The sequence below is a fragment of the Orycteropus afer genome, unplaced genomic scaffold, assembly GCF_000298275.1.
Source record: "Orycteropus afer afer isolate SDZICR_OR568_19922 unplaced genomic scaffold, OryAfe1.0 scaffold00231, whole genome shotgun sequence".
NCBI classification, from domain to species: Eukaryota; Metazoa; Chordata; class Mammalia; order Tubulidentata; family Orycteropodidae; genus Orycteropus; species Orycteropus afer.
In genome coordinates, this window is record NW_006921818.1 from 5,016,016 (window position 1) to 5,040,145 (window position 24,130).

At 43.1% G+C, this 24,130-nt stretch overlaps 1 protein-coding gene across 1 annotated transcript in view; it reads left to right on the plus strand.

Moving 5' to 3' along the window:
- Positions 1–23,576, plus strand: part of VAMP8 (vesicle associated membrane protein 8) — a 30,172-nt gene extending 6,596 nt beyond the window's left edge. The window contains exons 2-3 of the mRNA XM_007948908.2: positions 21,235–21,393; positions 23,433–23,576. Coding sequence (XP_007947099.1) covers positions 21,235–21,393; positions 23,433–23,576 — 303 coding nt within the window. The remainder of the gene's footprint in view (positions 1–21,234; positions 21,394–23,432) is intronic.
- Positions 23,577–24,130: the final 554 nt, after the last annotated feature.

Consider the following 24,130-nt stretch of genomic DNA (forward strand, 5'->3'; position numbering starts at 1 on the left):
TCGTTTTTGGGTATGCAGAAGTGCTATATGTGTATGTCCCCATTTCTTTACACAAAATATTAATAAAAGTAATTTTTACTGCTTCATTAAGGATGTTCTTAATTTAAAATGCTTTATATATATAAAAAATTACAACTGTGTGGCAGTGAGGATTACCAATAAACCACTACAATTTGGTGCCACTGTTTCCATTATTTTCTTGCTTTATCAGTGCAAATGCCAGTACAGTAAATTAAAAAATAAAGGCAAATAATATCTCAGTGTTATTGAAGTCAGTTGGTGGTGCAAAGGGTTAACACATTTGGCCGCTAATGGGAAAGTTGGAGGTTTAAGTCCACCCAGAGGCACCTTGAAGAAAAATGCCTGGTGATCTATTTCTGAAAAATCAGCCATTGAAAACCCTTTAGAGCACAGTTATGCTCTGACACACATGGGGTTGCCTTGAGTTGAAATCGACTCAACAGCAACTGGTTATTATTACCAATCATCTGTCAGTTTGTCATACTGTGGTGGCTGGGAAACTATACTACTGGTATTTCATATACTAGCAGCATCACCCGTGGTGGACAAGTTTCAGTGGCACTTCTAGACTAAGACAGACTAGGAAGAAAGGCCTGTGTTCTACTGTATTTTCCCACATATAATGCATCCACATAAATAATGTGTGCACACATGTAGCACACATGGGAAATGAACATCAAAGGAATGAACGTGCACAGTTTGGTATAACGTGTTACTTGTGTAAGAATACAGTATTTCTGAAAATTAGCCAGTGAAAGCCTTATGGATCACAATAGAACATTGTCCAGTATAGTTACTAAGAGTCCCCTACATTGAAGGCACTCACAATAGCCACAACAGTAGACTCTGAAATATGGTACAGGACTGGGCAGTGTTTCATTTTGTTATACAGAAGGTTGTCATAAATAGAGGCAACTTGACTTCATTGCAATGAACAACAGCATTAGTATGAAAATATCTAGCCTTGGGGACCCCAGGGGTTCATGCACTACACTTTGAAAACCTCCATCCCAAAGGGAAAGAATGGCAGGAGTGGAAATAAAAGGAGGGTTTACTAGGAAGAGCGATGTTTGACAGGTGGAATTACTGTGACAGCAGTGTTCCTGCTGTTGGTGTTCTAAGCCAAGAGGCAAAGTGAGCCAAATCACTTTGAAAGCCATAGATTTATTTAGGAGATAGATCTCTTAATCTACCATCAAACCTCAGCCCAAATGGATCCAGTGTGGCTTGGGAAGTTTGGGCTCACTCTCCTGTTGTTGTTATTTGCTGCTGAGTTGGACCTGACTCATAGCGACCCCTCCTTGGGTTTTCCAAGTGGTATCACTATGGAAGTAGATTTCCCAACCTTCCTTCCAAGGAATGGCTGGTGGGTTTGGACCTCCAGCTTTCTGGTTAGTAGTCAAGTGCCTTAGGCATTACACCACCAGAGCGCCTTAGGACTGCTCAAAATCAGATAGCTCCATTAAGTTCAGCATTTATAGTCTGTTATATGCCTAGGAGGGAGCTCTGGTAGCATAGTGGCTCGAGGGCACATAACAACAACAACAACATATGCCTAGGAATGGAGAAGTTACAGAGGAGGAAACAGTGACTAGTTGTGGCCTCTGTCCTCTAGGAGTTTTAGGATAGAAACACATGATAATAAAAGAATGTAGACGTAATAATAGAATGTAAAGAATCATAACTAAGAGCTCTGGTAGCGTAGTGCCTAAGGCACTTGACTGCTAACCAGAAGGCTGGCGGTTCAAACCCCCAGCCACTCCTCAGAAGGAAGGTTGGGCAATCTACTTCCATAGTGATACTGCCTCAGAAACCCAAGGAGGGGTCGCTATGAGTCGGGTCCGACTCGACACATAACAACAAACAACAACAATTATTAAATGAGATTCAAACTGCTATGGGACTGCTGAGGAAGTAATGAATTACAACTAGAGAAATCAGGAAAGTTTTTTTTTTTTTTTTTTTTTCACGTAGTAGCACTTGAGCTGGACTTTGAAAGATAAGTATAATTTTGAGAGAAGAAGGGGAAATCAAAAGTTCTTAATAACCTTGTATGAACTAAGTGCATTCTAGATAAAGGAAATACAAGTGATGTCTTAGTGAAAACATTAGAGTGATGCTCTGTTAGAAATTAAAATTTTATTGAAGGAAAATTTCATTTTGTGAAATGGGGTGACATGGCATCCTATAAGAGGCTGCAGGGTGTGTGACTTGGCTTGCAGGGGAAGCAGTGAGGTTTTCATTTGACAAAGCAAACAAAGGTAAACAGTTCCACATCAAAGGGAAGTACAGGGGAAGGAAGGAAAATTTACAAGGAGTAGTCAAACCACAAAGCTTCTTAACATTAATTCCTAACCTAACATTAATTCCTTATCTCCTGATACAACTTGACTAAGACAGTATTTCTAAAGCGAACTGTGTAAACATTTTGATGAGGGCTTTGTGATAGATGGTAGATCAAGTCAATTCTAATTGAAGTCCTTGAAGTGTAAACATTGCCCATCTGGCTGAAAGGGAGTGAACAGAGCTCAAACAATTCACTAAGTGAATTACCTTCGCGTGGTTAACATGGCAAGGTTATTTTCACAATTTAAAGCCTGAATCTCTGCATGCTTTGTGTCATCGTCAAGACTTAAGCTTTGATCTGCCTTTCTACCTAGTCACAAATTTGCAGAGAAAACTGGCAGAAATATTATGAAAAATTCAACAAGTGAAAATTTAATTTGAAAGTAAGGATGAAGAACAAAGTTTTTGATAATTATATATATATAACAATCTTGGCTCTAACGTTATTTATAATTTCTAAGTTCATTTAATATTGTTAGTGTATTTTTTTAACCTTCTGATAATTAAGGCTCTTTTTTGGAGGCCAGCTGTGTAAACATTCTTAACAAGCACTTAGCAATTCTTTATCTAGGTTAGAAATCCTGACTCTTCTCTTCTTTATTATTCAAACAGTAACACTTTGACAATGGTTTTCTTTAGAAAGGTAGAAATGAAAATCTTAGCTTAATTTAAAATGGAGTTTTGATTTAGGTCTAAGTCACCCTATTCAGATATGCCAGCATCTTGTTTTTTTCTAAATTTCACTGCCACACTGATATATGAATTGAATTAATTCAGTACATCTCCATCACATGATTTTAACCTGTTTTTGTTCAAGGGGTTGGCCTCCAGTTTATTCTTGCAGGACCAATATACAAAGACTCATGGCACTTAATAGTCAAATATCCACAAAAAAGTTCAAAATTAGGAGAAAAATTTCTGCCTGGGTCTTTTCTAATAAAAATTGTCTTTCTATGTGCACTGTGGAAAAAGAAGCCCTCTTTCATATCTCTCAATTCAATTCCCCAAACATTTATGAGTGCCTAATAGGTGTGGTGTGTTTGTTACATATTGCAAGGGTTACCTAAGTGAATACACAGCCCCTGCCTTCATAGAGCTTAGAGTCTGTTGGAGGAGTCAAATATGTATGCAATTAACGGCAAAGTGTATGACAGAATCTATAAAAGAGAAATAAGACATAATAGTAGGTCAGAAGAGGGAGAAGTTAACTTCAGGGGGAAAATCTGAAAGACTTCATGGAGGCAATGTCTTAAAGTTTGAATAGAATTTCCATAGGCAGAGATGAGTGAAGCAAGATCTACACTCATTATGAGAGAAATCCACCTGAACAAAGATATAAAAGGGTGTGGTACATCTGGGGACAGGCATGTGATGTGGTCAAAACCAAACAAAACCCCACTGCCATCGATTCCAACTCAAAGCAACCCTGAAGGATGGAGTAGAACTTCCCCATGGGTTTCCAAGGCTGTAAATTTTTATGGAAGCAGACTGCCTCATCTTTCTCCCATGGAGCAGCTGGTAGGTTCAAACTGCCACCCTTAGGGTTAGCAGCTGAATGCTTTAACCACTGTACCACCAGTGTTCCTTGATTTGGTCAAAAGACCTCTATAAAGTGTTAAAAAGCAAATATGTCACCTTGAAGACTAAGGTGCACCTCACCTAAACCATGTTGTTTGTTGTTATGTGCCATCGAGTCAGACCTGACTCATAGCAACCCCTCCTTGGGTTTCTGAGACAATATCACTATGGAAGTAGATTGCCCCACCTTCCTTCCGAGGAGTGGCTGGTGGGTTTGTACCTCTAGCCTTCTGGTTAGCAGTCAAATGCCTTAGGCACTATGCCACCAGAGCTCCCAAAATTTATGAAAGTAGATAACTCCATCTTCCTTGGGCAGAGCAGCTGGTGGGTTTGAACCTCTGACCCTCCAGGTAGCAACCAAATGCTTTATCCACTAAACCACCAGAGCTCCTTCACCTAAACCATAGTATTTTCAATTGCCTCATACGCGTGCAGAAGCAGGACAATGAATAAGGAAGACTAAAGAGTAATGATGCCTTTGAATTATGGTATTGACAAAGAATATTGAACATACATGGACTGCCAGAAAAATGAAAAATCTGCCTGGGAAGAAGTACAGCCAGAATGCTTCTTAGAAGTGAAGACTGGGAGACTTGGTCTCACATCCATTGGACATGTTATCAGAAGGGACCAGTCCCTGGAGAAGGACATCATGCTTGGTAAAGTAGAGAAGCAGCAAAAAAGAGGAAGGCCCTCAATGAACTGTACTGACACAACGGTTAGAAGGGTGGCACAGGACCAGGCAGTGTTGTCTTCTGTTATACGTGGGGTTGCTATGCCTCAGAATCAACTTGAGGGCACCTAACAACAAAAACAAATATAATTTGGTGTGACTTGGGGGCTGGGAGGACAGAGTCATGAAAGATAAGCTTAGAAAAATACCTTGAGAACAGTTTTGGAATGCCATGCTAAGGAATTTCAGTGTTAGCCTAAAGGCAGGGTGGAGAATACTGAAATATTTGTGGAGGGTAACAATCACCTTCATGAGGAATGCATCCGAAAGGAAAGGTCAATCTGGAGGTAATTAGAATTGTCCAGAGAAGAAACCATGCTGGCATTAACCAGGAAGCAAGAGGCAGCATGGAAAAGAGGGTGTGGATACGAGAAACATGACCAACATGGAATCAAGAGTTGGTGATGACCTGTCGCATGTGGAAGATGGCTTTGGAAAACTGGTAGATTGGTAGTACCACCCAGAAAGGAACATGGGGGAAAGAAATAAGGGGTTAGTTTTGGGTGTTGGAATTGTCTGGGGACTGTCCAGAGCTCTGGAGAGGCTGCACTGGCAATCGAGATAGGCCTCAGAGCTGGAGGTACAGATTTGGGAATTGTCCACAAATGGCTGTTGAAGCATAGAAGAAAGGATTGCACTCTCCTGAGGAGACCAGGGTTTCTGAACTGGCATTATTGAGATTCTGATCTGGTTAATTATTTATTAGGAGCTCTGGTGTTGCAGAAAGGTTAAAGCCTTGGGCTGCACACCAAAAGGTTGGCAGTTCAAACACACCAGATGCTCCCTGGGAGAAAGATGAGGCAGTGGGCTTCCATAAAGATTTATAGTCTTGGAAACTCCATGGGGCAGTTCTATTCTGTCCTATAGGGTAGCTTGGAAGCAGAGTCAACTCAATGGCAAATGGGTAATTCCTTATTGTAAGGAGCTGTCCTGTACGTATAGGAGGTTCAGCAACTCACTAGATACCATAGCATCCATCCCCTAGTTCTAACAACTGAAAATGTCTCCAGACATTGCCAAATGTTCTCTGGAGGGCAACATTGTCTCTGTTGAGAGCCTCTGCTCTAGGGCAAGACTGTGGAGTCAGAAGAGAACATGGCCAAGGTACAGAACTTAAGATTCTACAGGCATGGTCAGAGAGGAAGAAGGAGCACTGGGAGCGATGAGGGGTGACTCTCTCACAATTGAGATGACAGCAGTGTAACAGTCTATGGAGAGGGGACTGGAGCCTGGAGCAACCTTGCGAGAGCTTTGTGATCCTTCAGGGAGCAATTTCCCCCCTGTTCTACAGTCTTTTCCTGTGAAGTGCCGGAGTCAAACAGCCCACTGAAGCCATAACTAAGACTGGGATATATGCACAGGGCCATTTACCTCAAAGTTTGCCTGATTTTCTTTGCAAACTGTCATATTTCCTTTTCCCTATTTTCTCCATTAGTCTCATTTTTTATTTGTAAAGCACTTCAGCAAAGCATACATATAGTAATTGAATCCTAGTAATAATCCTGTGAAAGGAGCTCTGGTGGTGTAGTGAAGGTTGGCAATTCAAACCCACCAGCCACTCCACAGAAGGAAGATGGGGCAATCTACTTCTGCAAAGATATGCCACCTCGGAAACCCAATGGGGGTTGTTATGAGTCGGAATCAACTCCATGGCAGTGAGTTTGGTTTGTTTTTTTAAAATAATCCTGTGGGAAAAAAAAAAAAAAGGTGTGGACCAGGTTTGCTGGTCCAATAGAGCCTGGTGGAACCACTGAGACTATGGCCCCAAGCTGCCCTTCAGGTCTGGAATTGAACCCACACCTGTGGTTTCCAGCCAAACAATGTACAGGCATATGAGTTGAACATTTACCTCAAGTAGACACACGCCCTGGAGAGAACAATCATGGGAGAAGGAAGGGCTGCTTATGCACAGGGAGACAGCTCAGGGGGCAGGAGAGTATGGAGGGATGGACACTGGGAAGAGGTAACTATGGGGAGGAAGTGGGAGGGGAGCTGTTGCATTGTGGTAAACTGTGGTCAATGACATGAGACAAAGTATATGTGAATTGTTGTATGGAAAGTGAATTTACTCTGTAAATCTTCACCCAAATCACAATAATAAATAAATAAATAAATAATCCTGTGAAGCAGCTTTCATTCTTATTCCCATTTTGCAAATGAGGAAACTGAAGCTCATAGAGGTGAAGTGGTTGAAAGACTGCATAGTCAAGTCTTCTGATCACACCAGGACTGAGCACATTCAGAACCGAGAATCTCACCACCATTGCTTCTTTGGCTGCAACTTCTACTACCTAGCATCTTTTCCTTTACAAAGTTACTGAACTTCATTTCCTCTGGAGTAAACTTCCTTGGCTATAAAGAAATCAATGACTTTTGTTTCTCTTCTTGTTCCCTGGCCAGAGTACCATTTCAGTTCAAAGCACCATAGAACTTAGGTTACTGTTTGGTCCCTTGCTGAATGCCTCACCTTTTGTGGGTGTTCTCAAGGTACTCCTCTAACAAAGGGAAACCTTACATAGGTGAAGCTGGCCTGCAAGGATTGTGCCTGGTGAAGAGGAAGATGACTCCTGATGGTTGCTGGAGCGGGGGCAGGGGCGGCTCCCTCAGGGACACCCACATATGTCCAAGGCTGGCAGTGGCACGCCACACTCCAGTAAGTCCTCAGATATTGTAACCCTCACCCCCACTCTGGGGTTCCTCTTCCATTTCTTGCAGTTCCCCTCAGGCATCCTGTTCTGGCCTTCAATTTCTTGGCACCTCTCATGTCTCTCTACCCACTACCTCACTAGCAGCTGGAATTCTTAATAACTGTAATCACAATAGCCAATGTTTACTGAGGCTTTTTATGTGCCAGGCACAGCGATGTTAACATTGTCTAAGATCGCATAAATATTAAAGTATAGAGCAGCATGTCCAATAGAAATATAATTTGAGCCACACATTAATTTTCAATTTGTAATTTAAAATCTTCTATTTAGCCAAATTAAAATGATAAAAAGGAAAGAAAGAGATGAAACTAATTTTATTAATATCTTTTATTTAACTCAATATGTTGAAAATATTTCAGCATGTCATCAATATGTAAAATTGTCCAGAAGTTATTTACATTCTGTTTTTGAACCAAGTCTTTGAAATCTGGTGTGTATTTTATACTTACAACACATCTCAATTCAGACTAGCCACATTTCAAGTGTAGGTACGCGTAGCTGGTGGCTGCTGTAAGGGACAACATGAGTAGAGCCCCAGGATCATCTCTGTGTGGCCATGCTGGCAGCCTTTCTAAGGATGGTCAGCCATATTCTCTATAAAATCAGCTGGTACACACCCTACTTACAGGGCTGAGTGTCCTGTCCACTGAAATTCAGGTCTGAACCTTGATTCAAAACTATCCTCTGTTGCTGTTAGGTGCCATCAATTTGATTCTGACTTATAGTGACCCTGTGTACAACTGAATGAAACACTTCCTGGTCCTGGACCTCCTCACAATCCTTGCTGTGCTTAAGCCCGTCATTGCAGCCACTGTGTCAATCTGTCTCACTGAAGGTCTCTCCTTTTTTTTCTGACCCTTCACTTTATCAAACATGGTATCCTTCTCCAAGGAATGGTCCCTTCTGACAACATGATCAAAGTACAGGAGATGAAGAAGTCTGGCCATTCTCGCTTCTAAAGAGCATGCAGGCTCATTCTCCAAGACAGAGCTGTTTCTTCTGGCAGTCTGTGGTATTTTCAGTAGTCTTTGCCACCACCGTAATTCAAAGACAGCAATTCTTCTTCAATCTTCCTTATGCATTGTCCAGCTTTCATATGCATATGAGGTGATTGAAAATACCATGGCTTGGGTTTGGTGCACCTTAGTCTTCAAAGTGACGTCTTTGCTCCTCAACACTTTAAATGGATCCTTTGGAGCAGATTTGCCCAGCACAATACAACATCTGATTCCTTTTTTTTTTTTTTTTAATTTTCATTGTGATTTGGGTGAAAATTTACAGAGCAAATTCATTTTCCACATAGTGGTTCATACACATTTTGACCTTGACTGCGGTTCCCCACAATGTAACAGCTCTCTTCCCACTTCCTCCCTGTAGTTACCTCTTCCCTGTGTCCTTCCCTCCCATGCATTCCTATCCCCACCCCAAGCTGTCTCCCTGTGCAAACACTGCCCTTCTGTTCTCCCACAAGTGATCCTCCAAGGAGTTTATCTACCTGATGTAAATATTCACCCCATATGCCTGTCTGTTGTTTGGCTGGAAGCACAGGAGTGAGTTCAGTTCCAGACCTGAAAGGTAACTAGGGGCCATAGTCTCAGGGGTCTCACCAGGCTCTATCAGACCAGCAAATCTGGTGGGGGTTTTTTATGATTTTGAGTTTTGTTCTACATTTTCTCCCACACTATCCAGTATCTCCTGCACCCATCCCCTGTGAGTGATTGACCATGGTAGCTGGGCACCATCTAGTTCTTCTGGCCTCATGGTCATATAGACTGAAGATCACATGGCCTAATAGTCTCTTAGACTAATTGTTTCCTTGCATCTTTGGTTTTCTTCATTCTTCTTTGCTCTGGATGAAAAGTGACCCATCATTGCATCTAGGTGGCCGCTTGCAAGCTTTTAAGACCCCAGGCACTACTCACCAAAGTAGGATTTAGAACAACATCTGATTTCTTGACTGCTGTTTCCATGAGTGTTGATTGTTGATCCAAGTAAAATGAAATCTTTGACAACTTTGACAATTTCAATTTTTTCCATTTATCATGATGTTGCTTATTGGTCTGGCTGTGAGGATTTTTGTCTAATGCCTTTTAAGTCAATAAAACACAAGTAAACATCTTTCTGGTATTCTTTGCTTTCAACCAAAATGCATCTGACATCAGCAATGATATCCCTCATTCCACATCCTCTTCTGAATCTAGCTTGAATTTCCAGAAGTTCCCTGTCAATATACTGCTGCAACTGCTTTTGAATTGTCTTCAGCAAAATATGACTTGTGTGTGATATTGATGATATTATTTTATAATTTCTACATTCTGTTGGATCACCTTTCTTTGGAACGGGCACAAATACTGATCTCTTCCAGTCAGTTGGCCAGGTAGCTGTCTTCCAAATTTCTTGGCATAGATGAGTGCGGTGTAGTAAATTACTTAGTGTGGCTTTTCTACCCATAAGTCTTTGTAAACCCCAAGGTGGGATTTTCTATGAGCAACTGAGGAGCTCCTTTTGCTGAAGCTATCCACCTGGGTTATTTCTGTTGGGCGTGGCACAATACAGTGTTCTGGGAAGTTCCCACTCTCTCTCACGTGCTTAGAGTTCTGATGCTGTGATTGGCTAGTTTGACCACCCTTCCGGACTCAAAAGGAGGCCTCCTGGAGGCAGAGCTCTCTCTGACTGCTGGTAGAGGAAGACGTGCTGCTGAAAGAGACACGCGCCCCTGAAAGAGACACGTGCTGCTAGGAAAGAGACGCGAGAGACACGCGTGGCTGAGTGAGACACCGAGGGACCAGCACTGCTGGAAAAGAGACTGTGAGAGACTGTTGGCTGAGGGACGTTGGGCTGGGAGAGAGACTGAGCGTTCTTCCTGAACTTGAGTTGTAGCCTGGTGCTTCCCTAATAAACCCCATAATCTGTGAGTTCTGTGTGGCCACTGCAGTGAATTATCGAACCCAGGAGAGAGGTGGTGGGTGCTTTGGGAGGAACGGTTGGTGAAAGGGCTGGAGGGAGGCAGCATGTCTGGCCTTGCAGTAATAGGCCTTCGGTTACTGCTGGTAACCCTGTCTTCCTCTCGTGAGATTAGAGGAGGTTAGAACATGTGGCCTCCTTGTAGTTTTTGCAGATGAGTAAGTGCCTCCAGTGCTGCATCTCTCTGTTGAAACATCTCAGTGAGTATTCTGTCAGTTCCTGGAGCTTTGTTTTTTGCCAATTCTTTCAGTGCAGTCTTGACGTCTTCCTTTGATACCATTGCTTCTTGATCATATGCTACCTCCTAAAATAGTTGACCATCGACCAATTCTTTTTGATACAGTGACTTTGTGTATTCCGTCTTCTTTCGATGTTTCCTGCATCATTCAATATTTTGCCCACAGAATTCCTCAATATTGCAATTCAGTGCTTTAATTTTTTCTTCAATTCTTTCAGCTTGAGAAATACCAAGGATGTTCTTCCCTTTTGGCTTTCTAATTCCAGGTCTTTGTACATTTCATTATAATATTTCACTTTGTCTTCTTGAGCCACCCTTTGAAATCTTGTTCAGTTCTTTTTATTTCAACATTTCTTCCTTTCATTTTAGCTACTGTCTGTTCAAGAGCAAGTTTCAGAGTCTCTTCTGACATCCATCTTGGTCTTTTCTTCCTTTCCTGTCTTTTTAATGACTTTTTGCTTTCTTCATGTATGATGTTCTTGATGTCATCCCACAACTTATCTGATCTTTGATCACTGGTGTTCAGTGCATCAAATCTATTCTTTCGATGGTCTCTAAATTCAGGTAGGATATACTCAAGGCCATATTTTGGCTATTGTGGACTTGTTTCAACTGTCTTCAGCTTCAACTTGAACTTGCATATGAACAATTGATGTCTGTTACACAGTCAGCTCCTGGAGTTGTTTTGGCTAAAGATACTGAGCTTCCCTATCGCCTCTTTTCATAGATGTAGTCAATATGATTCCTGTGTATTCTGTCTGGTGAGGTCTAAGTGTATAGTCACCATTTATGTTATTGAGAAAAGGTATTTGCAATTAATAAGTTGTTGGTTTGCAAAATTCTATGATGTGATCTCTAGTGACATTTCTATCACTAAGGCCATATTTTCCACTATAAGTGCTACTTTCTTTCCAACTTTTGCATTTTATTCACTAGTAATAATCAATACATCTTGATTGCATGTTTGGTCAATTTTAGACTGCTGAGTTGCTAAAAATCTTCAATTTCTTCATCTTTTGCTTTGGTGGTTGGTGTGTAAATTTGCATAATAATCGTATTAACTGGTCTTCCTTGTAGGCCTATGGATATTATCCTGTCACATACAGCATTGTACTTCAGGATAGATCTTTAGTTCTTTTTGACAATGAATGCAACACCATTTCTCTTCAATTTGTCATTCCCAAATAGTGGACTGTATGATTGTCTGATTCAAAATTACCAATACTAGTCCATTTCAGCTCATTAATGCCTAGGATATTAATCTTTATCTGTTCCATTTCATTTTTAACAACTTCCAATTTTCCTAGATTCATACTTCGTATATTCTACATTCCAATTATTAATGGATGTTTGTAGCTGTTTCTTCCCATTTGAGTCATGCCCCATCAGCAAATGAAGGTCCTAGAGGCTTTACTCCATCCACATCATTAAGGTCGACTCTACTTTGAGGAGACAGCTCTTTCCCAATCATATTTTGAGTGTCTTCCAATTTGAGGTGCTCATCTTCTGGCACTATATCAGACAATGTTTCAGGGCTATTCATAAAGTTTTCCAGTGATATATCAGACAGTGTTTCACTGCTATTCATAAGGTTTTCAGTGGCCAATTCTTTCAGGAGTAGAAAGCCCTGTCTTTCTTCCAAGTCTTTATTAGTCTGGTAGTTCCACTGAAACCTATCCACCATGGGTGACCCTGCTGGTATTTGAAATACGAGTGGCATAACCTCCAGCATCACAGCAAGACGTGAGCCCCCACAATATGACAAACTGACAGACGAGTGGTGAACTATCCTCCGAGGCCACCTTTCTCACAAAACAACAGATTGGAACACACAAAAAAAGGATATTACCCATAAGTATGATGCTCCATTAAAAAAACATCTACATGAGACAGAAAAAAGTCAACGTTTACATTATAGCAAAGGTAAGAAGGGGGCAGGGAGACTAGAGTGTATGGAAAATGGAAAAGAAGAGAATGTTGACACATTGTGAGAAATGTAACTAATGTCGCTGAACAACTTGCATAGAAATTATTAAATGGGAACCTAATTTGCTGTGTAAAGTTTCACCGAAAACACAATAAAGTATTATTTAAAAATTCAAGCCTACATAATCTATTAATTTTATAGTCTCATTGGAGTTAAAATTGTATTATAAATTAGAAGAAAAGTGTCTCAAAATGCTACCAAAAAATCCCATTGCCACTGAGTCGATTTTGACTCAGGGCAACCCCGTGTATACAGAATAGAACTGCGCTCCTTGAGGTTTCAGGGCTGCAGCTGTTTGGAAGCACATCACCAGGCCTTTCTTTCAAGGTGCCTCCGGACATGTTTAAACTGCTAACCATTCAGTTAGCAGTCAAGCCCTCAAATAGTCACACTATCCAGGAACACAAAATGCTACCTAAAATCCAAACCCACTGCCATTAAGTTGATTCCAACTCAGAGTAGAACTGACCCATAGGGTTCCCAAGGCTATAAACCTTTATGGACGTAGACTGCTGTATCATTCTCTCATAGTGGGTTAGGACCTCTGACCTTTTGGTTAGCAGCCAAGCACTTTAACCACTGCCATTTATTGCTGTTAGGTGCTAGTGAGTCAGTTCCAACTCATATTGACCCATGTAGAACAGAACAAAACCCTGCCCGTCCTATGTCATCTTCACAATTATTGCTATCTTTGATCCCATTGTTACAGCCATAGTGTAAATCCATCTTGTTGAGGATATTCCTCCTTAACATTGACCCTTTTCTACTTTACCATGTGTTCTGGTTACCTAGTGCCATTCTAACAGAAGAGACCACAAATGGGATGGTTTTAACAAATAGTTTATTCTCTTACAGTTTGGAGGCTTTAAGTCTGAGTTCAAAGTGCCAGGCTCTAGGGGCTGGGTGGAAGCCCCTCAACCTTGGGCTTCAGCTTTGCCTCCTGCTCCCGGCCCACTGGAACCAGAGGCTTTTCTTCACTCAGACAGCTGCTGGCTGCTGAAACCGACAAGTCCAAGGTTGACAAGTAAAAACCTACAGTCCAGATGTTACCAAACCACACAGCAGGCCATTAATTCAAGTCCATTGAAAGCCCTAAGGTTGGCAGAGCATGGCAGGCTGCTGAACAATGACACGGCTACATGCAGGGTCCAAGTGTGCCATAAGCTGGAGACCATTCCTAAAGCTGCTTCTTATATACGGGAAGCATACCACATCCCTAAAGCCGGTACTCAGCTGCTTGTGGTAGATCCCACCATGAAGTTGATCGCCAGTCTCATCATGGGGAATAACTACCAGCAGGTGCCCAGCCACTCAATCAGGCCCAGCCAAGTTGACACACAACTTTAACTACCACACCATGCATGATTTCCTTCTCCAGGGACTGATCCCTCCTGATAACATGATAAAGTCCAGGAGACAAAGTCTCACCATCCTCATTTCTAAGGAGAATTCTACCTGTACTTCTTCCAAGACAGGTTTTTTAGTTCTTCTGCCAGTTTGTAGTATATTCAGTATTTTTGCCAACACCATAATTCAAAGGCATCAATTCTTTGGTCTTCCTTATTCGTTGTCTAGTTTTCATATGCATACGAGGTAATGAAAAATACCATGGCGTGGTTAGGAACACCTTAGTCTTCAAAGTCATATCTTTGCTGTTTAAAGAGGACTTTTGGAGCAGATTTGCCCAATGCAATCTGTTATTTGATTTCTTTCTGTCTTTTAAAATTTTTATTGTGATTTGGGTGAAAGTTTACAGAGCAAATTCATTTTCCATACAGCAGTTCATACACATTTTGTTTCATGACATTGACAGCAATACCCCACAATGTAACAGCTCTCTTCCCACTTCCTCCCCATAGTTATCTCTTCCCTGTGTCCTTCTCTCCTGTGCACTCCCGTCCCCCAAGCTGTTTCCCTGTGCAAACACTGCCCTTCTGTTCTCCCACAATTGATCGCTCCAAGGAGTTTATCTACCTGAGGTAAATGTTCACCTAATATTCCTGTCTGTTATTTGGCTGGAAGCCAAAGGAGTGAATTCAGTTCTAGACCTGAAGGGTAACTAGAGGCCATAGTCTCAGGGGTCTCACCAGGCTCCATCAGACCAAGAAGACTGTTTTTTTTTTTTAATGATTTTGAGTTTTGTTCCACATTGTTCTCCCACTCTATCCAGGATCTCCTGCACCAGTCCCCCCTCTGAGTGATTGACAGTGGTAGCCGGGCACCACCTAGTTCTTCTGGTCTCATGGTCACATAGGCTGAGGAGCGCATGGTCTACTAGTCCCTTGGACTAATCGATTCCATGCATCTTTGGTTTCCTTCATTCTTGGTTGTTCTGGACAAGGAGAGACCAATTGTTGAATCTAGATGGCCACTAGCAAGCTTTTAAGACCCCAGGTGCTACTCACCAAAGTAGGATGTAGAACAATATTTTTGGGTAGTATGTTGTGCCAATTGAGCTTGATGCACCTGTGACTGTCTTTTGATTTCTTGACTGCTGCTTTCATGGATATTGATTGTGGATCCAAGTGGAATGAAATCCTCATGAACTTCAATATTTTCTCCATTTATCATGATGTAGCTTATTGGTCTAGTTTTTGTTTTCTTTATGTTGAGCTGTATTCCATAGTGAAAACTGTAGTCTTTGTTTTTCATCAGTAAGGGCTTCAAGTCTTCTTAACCTTCCTCAGGTAAGATGTGTCATTTGCATATCACAAGTTGTTAATGAGTCTTCCTCCAAAACTGATGACATGTTTTTATTCATATAGTCCAGTTTCTGAGATTATTTGCTCAGCATACATGTCAAATCAGTATGGTGGAAGGATACAACTCTGACACACACGTTCCTGATTTTAAACCACACAGTATCCCTTTGTTCTGTTTGCATGACTTCCTCTTGGTCTACGGACAGGTTCCTCATGAGCACAATTAAGTGTTCTGGAATTTCCATTCTTCACAATGTTATCCATAATTTGTTAGGATCCACACAGCCAAATGTCTTTGCATAGTCAATAAAACACAGGAAAACATCTTTCCAGTATTCTCTGCTTTCACCCAAGATCCATCTGACATCAGCATTGATATCCCTCATTACATGCCCTCTTCTTCTTCTTCTTTTTTTTTTAAATTGTGATTTGGGTGAAAGTTTATAGAGCAAATTCACTTTCCATACAGCAGTTCACACACATGTTGTCTCATGACATTGACTATAATTTATCCCAATGCAACAGCTCCCCTCCCACTTCCTCCCGATAGTTACCTCTTCCCTGTGTCCATCTCTCCATGCACTCCTGCCCTGTTCTGGTTATCTAGTGCCACTCTGACAAGAAATATACCACAAATGGGATAGCCTTAACGAACAGGAGTTTATTCCCTTATAGTTTGGAGGCTTTAAGTTCAAGTTCAAAGTGCCAGGCTCTAGGGGCTGAGTGAAAGCCCCTCAACCTTGAGGTCCAGCTCTGCCTCCTGCTCCCGGCCCATTGGAGCTAGAGACGTTTCTTCACTCAGACAGCAGCTGCCTGCTGAGGCTGACAAGCCCAAGGTTGACAAGTAAAAAGGCACGGTCCCGATGTTACCAAACCACACGGCAGGTCATTAATTCAAGTTCATTGTAAGTCCCAAGGTCGGCAGAGCATGGTAGGCTGCTGAACAAAGACATGGCTACATGCAGGGTCCAAACGTGCCATAGGCTAGAGATCTTTCCCAAAGCTGCTACTTATATACGGGAAGCAGACTACATACTCAAAGGCAGCTACTCAGCTGCTCACAGTAGATTCCACCATGGAGTTGATTACCAGTCCTATCATGGGGAATTCTGCATCCACCTGCCCAGTCACTCTACCAGGCCCAGACAAGTTGACACATAAACTGAACTACCACGCGCCCCCTGAGCTGTCTCCTTGTGGATAAACAGCCCTTCTGTCTCCCATGATTATTTTCTCCAAGGAGTGTATCTACCTCAGGTAAATATTCAGCTCATATGCCTGTCTTTTGTTTGGCTGGAAGCCACAGGTATGGGTTCCATTCCAGACCTGAAGGGCAGCTAGGGGCCATAGTCTCAGTAGTTCCACCAGGCTCTATCAGACCAGCAATACTGGTCCCCCCCCACCTTTTTTCTTTCATTTTTTTCGGTTTGAGAAATGCCAAGCATGTTCTTCCCCTTTGATTTTCAAACTCCAAGTCTGCACATTTCATTATAATACTTGTCCTCTTAAGCTGCCCTTTGAAATCTTCTCTTCAGCTCTTTTACTTCAAGATCTATCTATTATTTGTTCCATTTACTTTAGCTACTCTCTGTTCAAGAGCAAGTTTCAGCATCTTTTTTGACTTCCATTTTGGTCTTTTCCTTCTTCCCTGTCTTTTTAATGACCTTTTGATTTCTACATGTATGATGAACTCATCTGGTTCAGTCATTGGTATTCAATGCATCAAATCTATTCTTGAGATGGTCTCTAAATTCAGGTGAAATATACTCAAGTGAGATATACTTTGGTTCTTGTAGACTGGTTTTAATTTTTCTCAGCTTCAATTCTTTCCACAGATGCAGTCAGTTTAATTCTTATGTATCTCATTTGCTGAGGTCTGTGCGCATAGTCACCATGTATGTTGTTGAAAAACGTATTTGCAATGAATAAATTATTGGTCTTGCAAAATCCTGTCATGCAATCTCTAGTGTCATTTCTATCACCAAGACCATATTTTCCAACTACTGATGATTCTTCTTTGTTTCCACTTTTGTATTCCAATCACAAGTAATTATCAATGCATCTTGATTGTGTGTATTACCAATTTCAGACTACAAACACTGCTAAAATCTTCAGCTCCTTCATCTTTTGCATTAGTGGTTGAGGTGTAAAATTAAATAATAGTGGTATTAACTGATCTTCTTTGTAGGTATATGGATATTATCCTATCACTGAGAGTGTTGTACTTCAGGACAGATCTTGAAATATTCTTTTTGATTATGAATGCAATGCTATTCCTCTCCAATTTGTCATTCCTGGTGTGGTAGACTATGTGATTATCCAATTCAAAATGGCCAATACCAGTCCATTTCTGCTCACTAATGCCTACACTATAGATCTTCATGTACTCCATTTCATTTTGTACAACTTCCAATTTTCCTAGACTCATACTTCATACATCCCATGTTCCACTTATTAATGGTTCTTTGCAGCTGTGTCTTCTAATTTTGCATCATACTGCATCTGCAAATAAAGCTCCAGAAAGCTTTACTCCATCTACGTTATTAAGATCGACTCTACTTTGAGAAGGCAGCTCTTCCCCAGTCTTATTTTGAGTGACTTCCAACCTGTAGAGCTCATCTTCTGGCACTATATCAAGCAATGTTTATTCACAACATTTTCAGTGGCCAATTTTTTTCACAAGTAGGCTGCCACATTCTTCCTAATCTTAGTCTGGAAGCTTTCTGAAACCTGTCTACTATGGGTTGGTTACCCTGCTAGCATTTGAAATACCAGTGGTATAGTTTCCAACATCACAGCAACATGTAAGCCACTAGCGTTCATCAAAGTGCTATAGAGATAAAACATTTATGACGGCCTTTTAAGAAGTATGTGTTGGAAGGGCTGACATTTCCCCCTTGGAAGTGTTCATCTCTTCCAGGATGGGACAGAAATGTTTGTTCCCTCCTACAGTCCTGGTTATTGTTCTTTTGTCTTGATAAAAACTATCTGGAAGGGGTGGATTTTCCCTGGCCTGGAGCCAGACTGATGGAAAAATCTTTTGCCTGGGCCCACTCTCTGGTCCATAGGGCAATCTTCTGAAGAGGATTCTGAGTTTCTGACTGGGTTTATCAACCCCCTCAGTGGCCCCTGAAGGGAAATGCAGGACTGCTGAACTCTGGAAGAAGGAGGCTGGATGAGCCATCCTTCCCTGGTACCTCCTGACCCCTTATAGGCCCTTCCCTGATACCTCCTGACCCCTTACAGGCCCTGTGCTAGGCCCTTTGCATGTGCTGTCTCTGTACTCCTTATCTCCACCCTCTGGAGTCAGTGGTGTTGCTAGGTACCATCCAGTTGATTTCAACTCGTAACAGCCCCATGTGACAGACTACAACTGCCCCATAGGGTTTTCTAGGCGGTGATCTTTACAGAAGCAGATCGCCAGGTCTGTCTGCTGTGGAGCTGCTCAGTCGGTTGAAACCTCCAACCTTCAGTTAGCAGCTGATTAAGCAATGAACCAGTATTAGCATCTGCAAAACTGAGAGGTGAAGAGGCTCAGACAGGGTCCTGCAGCTAGTTAACTGACACAGCTGGGACTTAAACTCAGAGCCTTCTGACATCAGAGCCCAGGACCACAGCATTCCAGACTTTGGGGAATTTAGTGCTTTCAGCCCACCCATGGATCTGGGAACAAGGGTTTTCCAGCAAAGAATTTCTTCATCTGCTATTTCCAAGTGAACTAGGCCTGGCAGGTGCTTATGATTGATTTTGGTCTCTAGTAATGAAAGTCAGGTATTCAGAGCGAAGAAAGGAAACGTCTGCTCCTCTAGGTCACGAGGTCCAACCTCAGGAGACCTAGAGAGCCGCTAGATCCACCTTTTCTCCTTCCAGAGGAGTTAGAAGACTTTCGCTGTCTGAGAGCCCTGTTGCTTTAAACCCAAACCCTGGCTTGAGAGGAACGTGAGAAAGCGGAGGAGGGCGCCCGCCGACCTGCGGCAACCTGTGTTAGGTGTAGCTGGAGCTGCTCGGGATGCGAGTTGGACGGGGGCGGGCTGAAAGTTGGAGTAAGCAGGAAGTGAACCGAGGGCTGTCCCGAGAGGAAACAGACTAGACGAGTTCGGCTGCTGACAGGCCCTGGCCTCTCGGAGACATGGTAAGCGAACAGGGGTCGAGAAAGGGGGTGACTTAATAAGGAGACAGAGCAGCCCGGAGCCAGAGATTGTCTGTACTGGAAGTTGGTGGCAAAGTCCGAGGGCTGGGCCAGCGCGGTCTGTGGCCTCTCTTCTTTGACAGCTTGCCTGCAAATGGCTCCTAGCTGCCCAGGCGTCTGTTGCTATTCCTTTCCTTCTTTCTCCCTCCTCTAACCTACAAGGCGACCGGAACCGGGCGGGAAAGAGGGTGGGAAGGGACTAGAGCTGCCTGCCGCCCTCCCCTCTCCTGGCCGGCCGGGTGTCTGGTCGCTAGCTACATGGTAGCACCTCTGCTGTTTCCAGCTTAAATCCATCCAGCGCCAGGCAGTCTCCCCCTCGCCTTTCTCTTTATCCCTATACAAAAGCCCAAAGGCTTTGTCTGTCCACCGAGTCTAAGGTATTGGCCCCCTCTTCTTAAACTGAGGCCTAAGGGTTTATAAAAGAACCAGAAGTTGGTTCTCTGTGGGCATCTAGTTTTGGCCCACAACCTGCCCTGTTTGAGGACATTCAGTGGAATGGCAAAAAGTTTAACATTTTCCCCTCCCTGTTCAAAAACTTTGTTGTGAAACCTATGGAAGAGGCATCAGCCAGGGAGGGCTTGTCCTCCATTTCCTCCAAGACCCTGGTGTTTCAGTTTAATATCTGCATGAACAGGCAGTAGCTTGGGGCCTGGGCATAGTGCTAAGTGCTGGGAAAAGCAGAAGTTTGTGGCACAACGGCTTGTGGTACCTCGTGAGGGACTTGGACCCAGTTTGCTCAATGCTCTGGGTCACAACAATGGAACTAGTCTTAGGCTTCTTAGGAGGCCCAAGAGCGCCAGCTGTGGTAGTGGAGAAAGGGAGGGGCTGAGCTAGGTTAGGTGACTGTGTTTGGCTGGACAGACCACTTTCATTTTTTCCTAAATTTTATTAATTTTGTTTTTCTTGTGGAGACAATGGATAGCAAACATACACCAATTCAACATTTCTACAATTCAGTGACCTTGATTACATTCAAGTTGTGCCACTATGCATTCACCCTGTTTTTGAGTTTTTCCTCTCATTAACATAAACTCACTGCCCCCTACTGTTCCTATCTAATCATTTGAGTTGCTGATGTCAATTTGATTTCCACAGAAAGTTCTTAAAAGCTTGTAATGATCAAGGGAGGTCTTTTTTCACTAGTTATGCTAAATTATTGTTCAGTTTTAAGATGACTTCAGGGGATATTTTTGGTTTAAAGTGTAAAGATTATCTCAGGGCAATAGTTTCAGGGGTTCATTCAACCTCCACAGGTCCAGAAAGTATAGAGTCCATAAGAATTTGAAATTTGCAATGCAGACACTTTTAATGTGGGATCAAGGAAAGGCAGGGATGGTTCTGGGAACTTGTAAAGAGTGGTGGGTTCTGCACTGGAGGGGAAGGGACATCTCTGTTGTCTTCTGTACCATTCTCTAGGAAGCAGCGCGCGCGCGCGTGTGTGTGTGTGTGTGTGTGTGTGTGTGTGTGTGCGCGCACGCGCGCGTGTGTGTTGGGGGGGTGGGGGTGGTGTTAATGTTATGCTGCTTTTCCTTGTCAGGACCCCTGAGAACCTAAACATGAATTTGCTCTTTCTAGATCTCAGCTTCTGGAGCTTAAAAATGCCCTCTTTTTTAAAAAAAAAAAAATTAAACAAGTAATAAAGAAAAATATTCTCATTGGAAACAGTTCAGGCCTTACAAAAAGCTAAAGTGCACCTTATCCTCCTCTGGCCTCTGAGACAGTCTTTCAGTTCTCCAGGAATTTGCCTCATTAACCCTGTGTTGCCCAGGAGGAGACCAGTGGAGGTGGAGGCAATGACCGGGTGCGGAACCTGCAGAGTGAGGTGGAAGGAGTCAAGAATATTATGACCCAGAATGTGGAGCGGATCCTGGCCCGAGGAGAAAACTTGGACCATCTCCGCAACAAGACAGAGGACCTGGAAGCCACAGTAAGATGGGGAACTCCCTGGGGCTGGGGGAGGGAGGGTTGTGTGTTGGAAGTACACACAGCTTCCAAAAGGGAAGTATTTATTTGTGGGGCAAAAAAAGGAGAGACAGAGTTTGTCATTTCGGTTTCCTTTTTACATGTTTTGGGAATTGGTGTGAGCTGAGTCTTCACTCTAAGTCTGTTCTTCTACACTGAGTGGCACTGAGGCCCCAGGAATTATGTCCAGCAGCTGGGTCTGGGACGTTGGGTGGTGGTGGTGATGAGAGTTGACCCCTGAGGCATTTTCTGAAACAGATAGATGGCTTGTTTGGCCCATGTGTTCTTAGGTTTCCCTCCTATGAAATCAGTATTCCCTTTGAAGGCTGTCCTTGACAGTCATTTGGACCTGACCTCTCCAGGAAAATGTATTGAGTCTGGGGAAATCTCCTAGGGCCTTTGACCTTCTGCAGGAGTTGGTAGGCAGGGGGTGGAAAACTGCTGGAGTCTTGCTGAGTCAGCTTTAAAGAGGAGCTGGAAGGGCAGTGAGATTCTTTGATCCCTGGGTCCTCTGCCAGCTGAAGACTAGAATATTAGAATATTTCCTACACATCTTTTTTTTTTTTTTTTAATTGTGATTTGGGTGAAGTTTACAGAGCAAATTCATTTTCCATATAGCAGTTCATACACATGTTATTTCATGACATTGACTACAATCCCCACAGTGTAACACCCCTCTTCCCACTTCCTCCCTGTAGTTACCCCTTCCCTGTATTGTTTGGCTGGAAGTCACAGGAGTGAGTTCAATTCCAGACCTGAGGGTAACTAAGGGCCATAGTCTCAGGGGTCTCACAGGCTCTATGAGACTAGCAAACCTGGTCTTTTTGTGTGTGTGTGATTTTGAGTTTTGTTTCACATTGTTCTCCCACTCTTCCAGGTTTTACTGCATTGATCCTTTTCCAAGTGCTTGACGGTGGTAGCCAGCCGCCATCTAGTTCTTCTGGTCTCATGGTCATATAGGCTGAGGTTCACATGGTCCACTAGTCCCTTAGACTAATTGTGTCCATGTGTCTTTGGTTTTCTTTGTTCTTCTTTGCTCTGGACAAGCAGAGACCCATTGTTGCATGTAGATGACCACTTGCAAGCTTTTAAGACCCCAGTCACTACTCACCAAAGAAGGATGTAGAACAGTGTTTTTGTGTAGTGTTATGCCAGTTGAGCTTGATGTCCCCCATAACCACGGTCCAGAGCCCACAGGTCCAACTATTCACTCCCTCAGGGTGGTTGGCTGTGGCTAAGAAGTTATCATAACTTTGCCCTTTGTTAGCTCTATTATATATATGGATTTTCTACATCTTGTTAGGTCTCATTCTTCCCTCTCTCCAGCCAGAGGCTGAGCCTTGATGCTCAGGAAGGGAGCACCTCCAAATTCAGCAAAAGCTGGAGCCTCAGGTCCTATGTTCAGCCAGGAGAGACTGTCTCTGGCTTTCAAGTCTGGAATATAGCTCCTTTGAGTCCCTGGGTCTTATTTTTTCTTTCTGTCACCTAAGTGGGGGAGGATGACCCAAGGAAACTTAGTTTCTACAATTGAACTTGGGGGAGGAGGTGGAGTTTCCTTCATTACCAACAACAAGCCTACCACCTTCAACTGTCCCTATGAGGTAAAGGAGTCATGGAGCCATGGAGACGTGCCCCTTCCCCAGGGTCTGCCTTCCCAAAGATGCATTGAACTGCGAGAGTTGCACTCCTGGGTAGAGATGTGTATACAAGGACCCTCAGTTTGTATGACAGTGCCAAGGGTAAGAAGAGAAAAGGGCAGGCTAGGATCCAGGGCCCTACCACATTTGGGTAGAGATGTCCCTGGAGTCCAGCAACTCTAAATTTGAACCTGGCTTACCAGATGTTATGATGGTATACTTGTCAAGGTAGGAGAATAGAGCATTTTTTAATTTAACAGTTTGTCACTTCAGCTTATAACTTAAATATTCAGATGTACGGCATGTGGGCCTCCACTCTCCGGTGGCAGGAAGCACTGGGTCACTTACGCTCTTTTATTCCCAACAGTCTGAGCACTTCAAGACAACATCGCAGAAAGTGGCTCGGAAGTTCTGGTGGAAGAATGTGAAGATGATTGTCCTCATCTGCGTGATTGTCTTTATCATCATCCTCTTCATCGTGCTCCTTGCCACTGGGGTCATCCCTACTTAGGGATCCTCCTTCCCACCCTGCTCTCCTCTTCTGGGGCAACCCTCCCAAGTGGATGCCAAGAGGGACCCTCTGTCCTGCCCTCCTCCACAGAGAATGCTGCTCGGTCTAGTCCTCTGGTCCTTGAGGACCCTCTGCACAATGCGTGCCCCCGGGAGCACATTGGTCTGCCAGAAGGAGAGTGCTGGACTATGGCTGCATTTGACAGGTCCTCAGAGTGGGTTGGAGAAACCTAGATGGTCCATTATATGGCTGGGAAACTGTTGATGGCCGGTGGGTAATAAAGACCTTTCAGTATCCCTATGTCTGTGTGTGAGGCACTTTCTCCCTTTCTCTTTTGCCTTTGGCCCTTCCATTTCTTCTCTTCCTGAGGATACTCTCTCGCTGAGGTTCTCTCACTTGAGACTCAGGTTGTTGGAGGGGTAGAGAGCTTATGTTTGAAGGATATAGATAGAGCCTCCCTTTATTTCTTTATTCCTTGTTAGGACTAATCCATTCATTGTCACAGGTCTTAAGAGCAGGAATTTTCTGGAGTCTTGGCATAGGGCAAAATATTC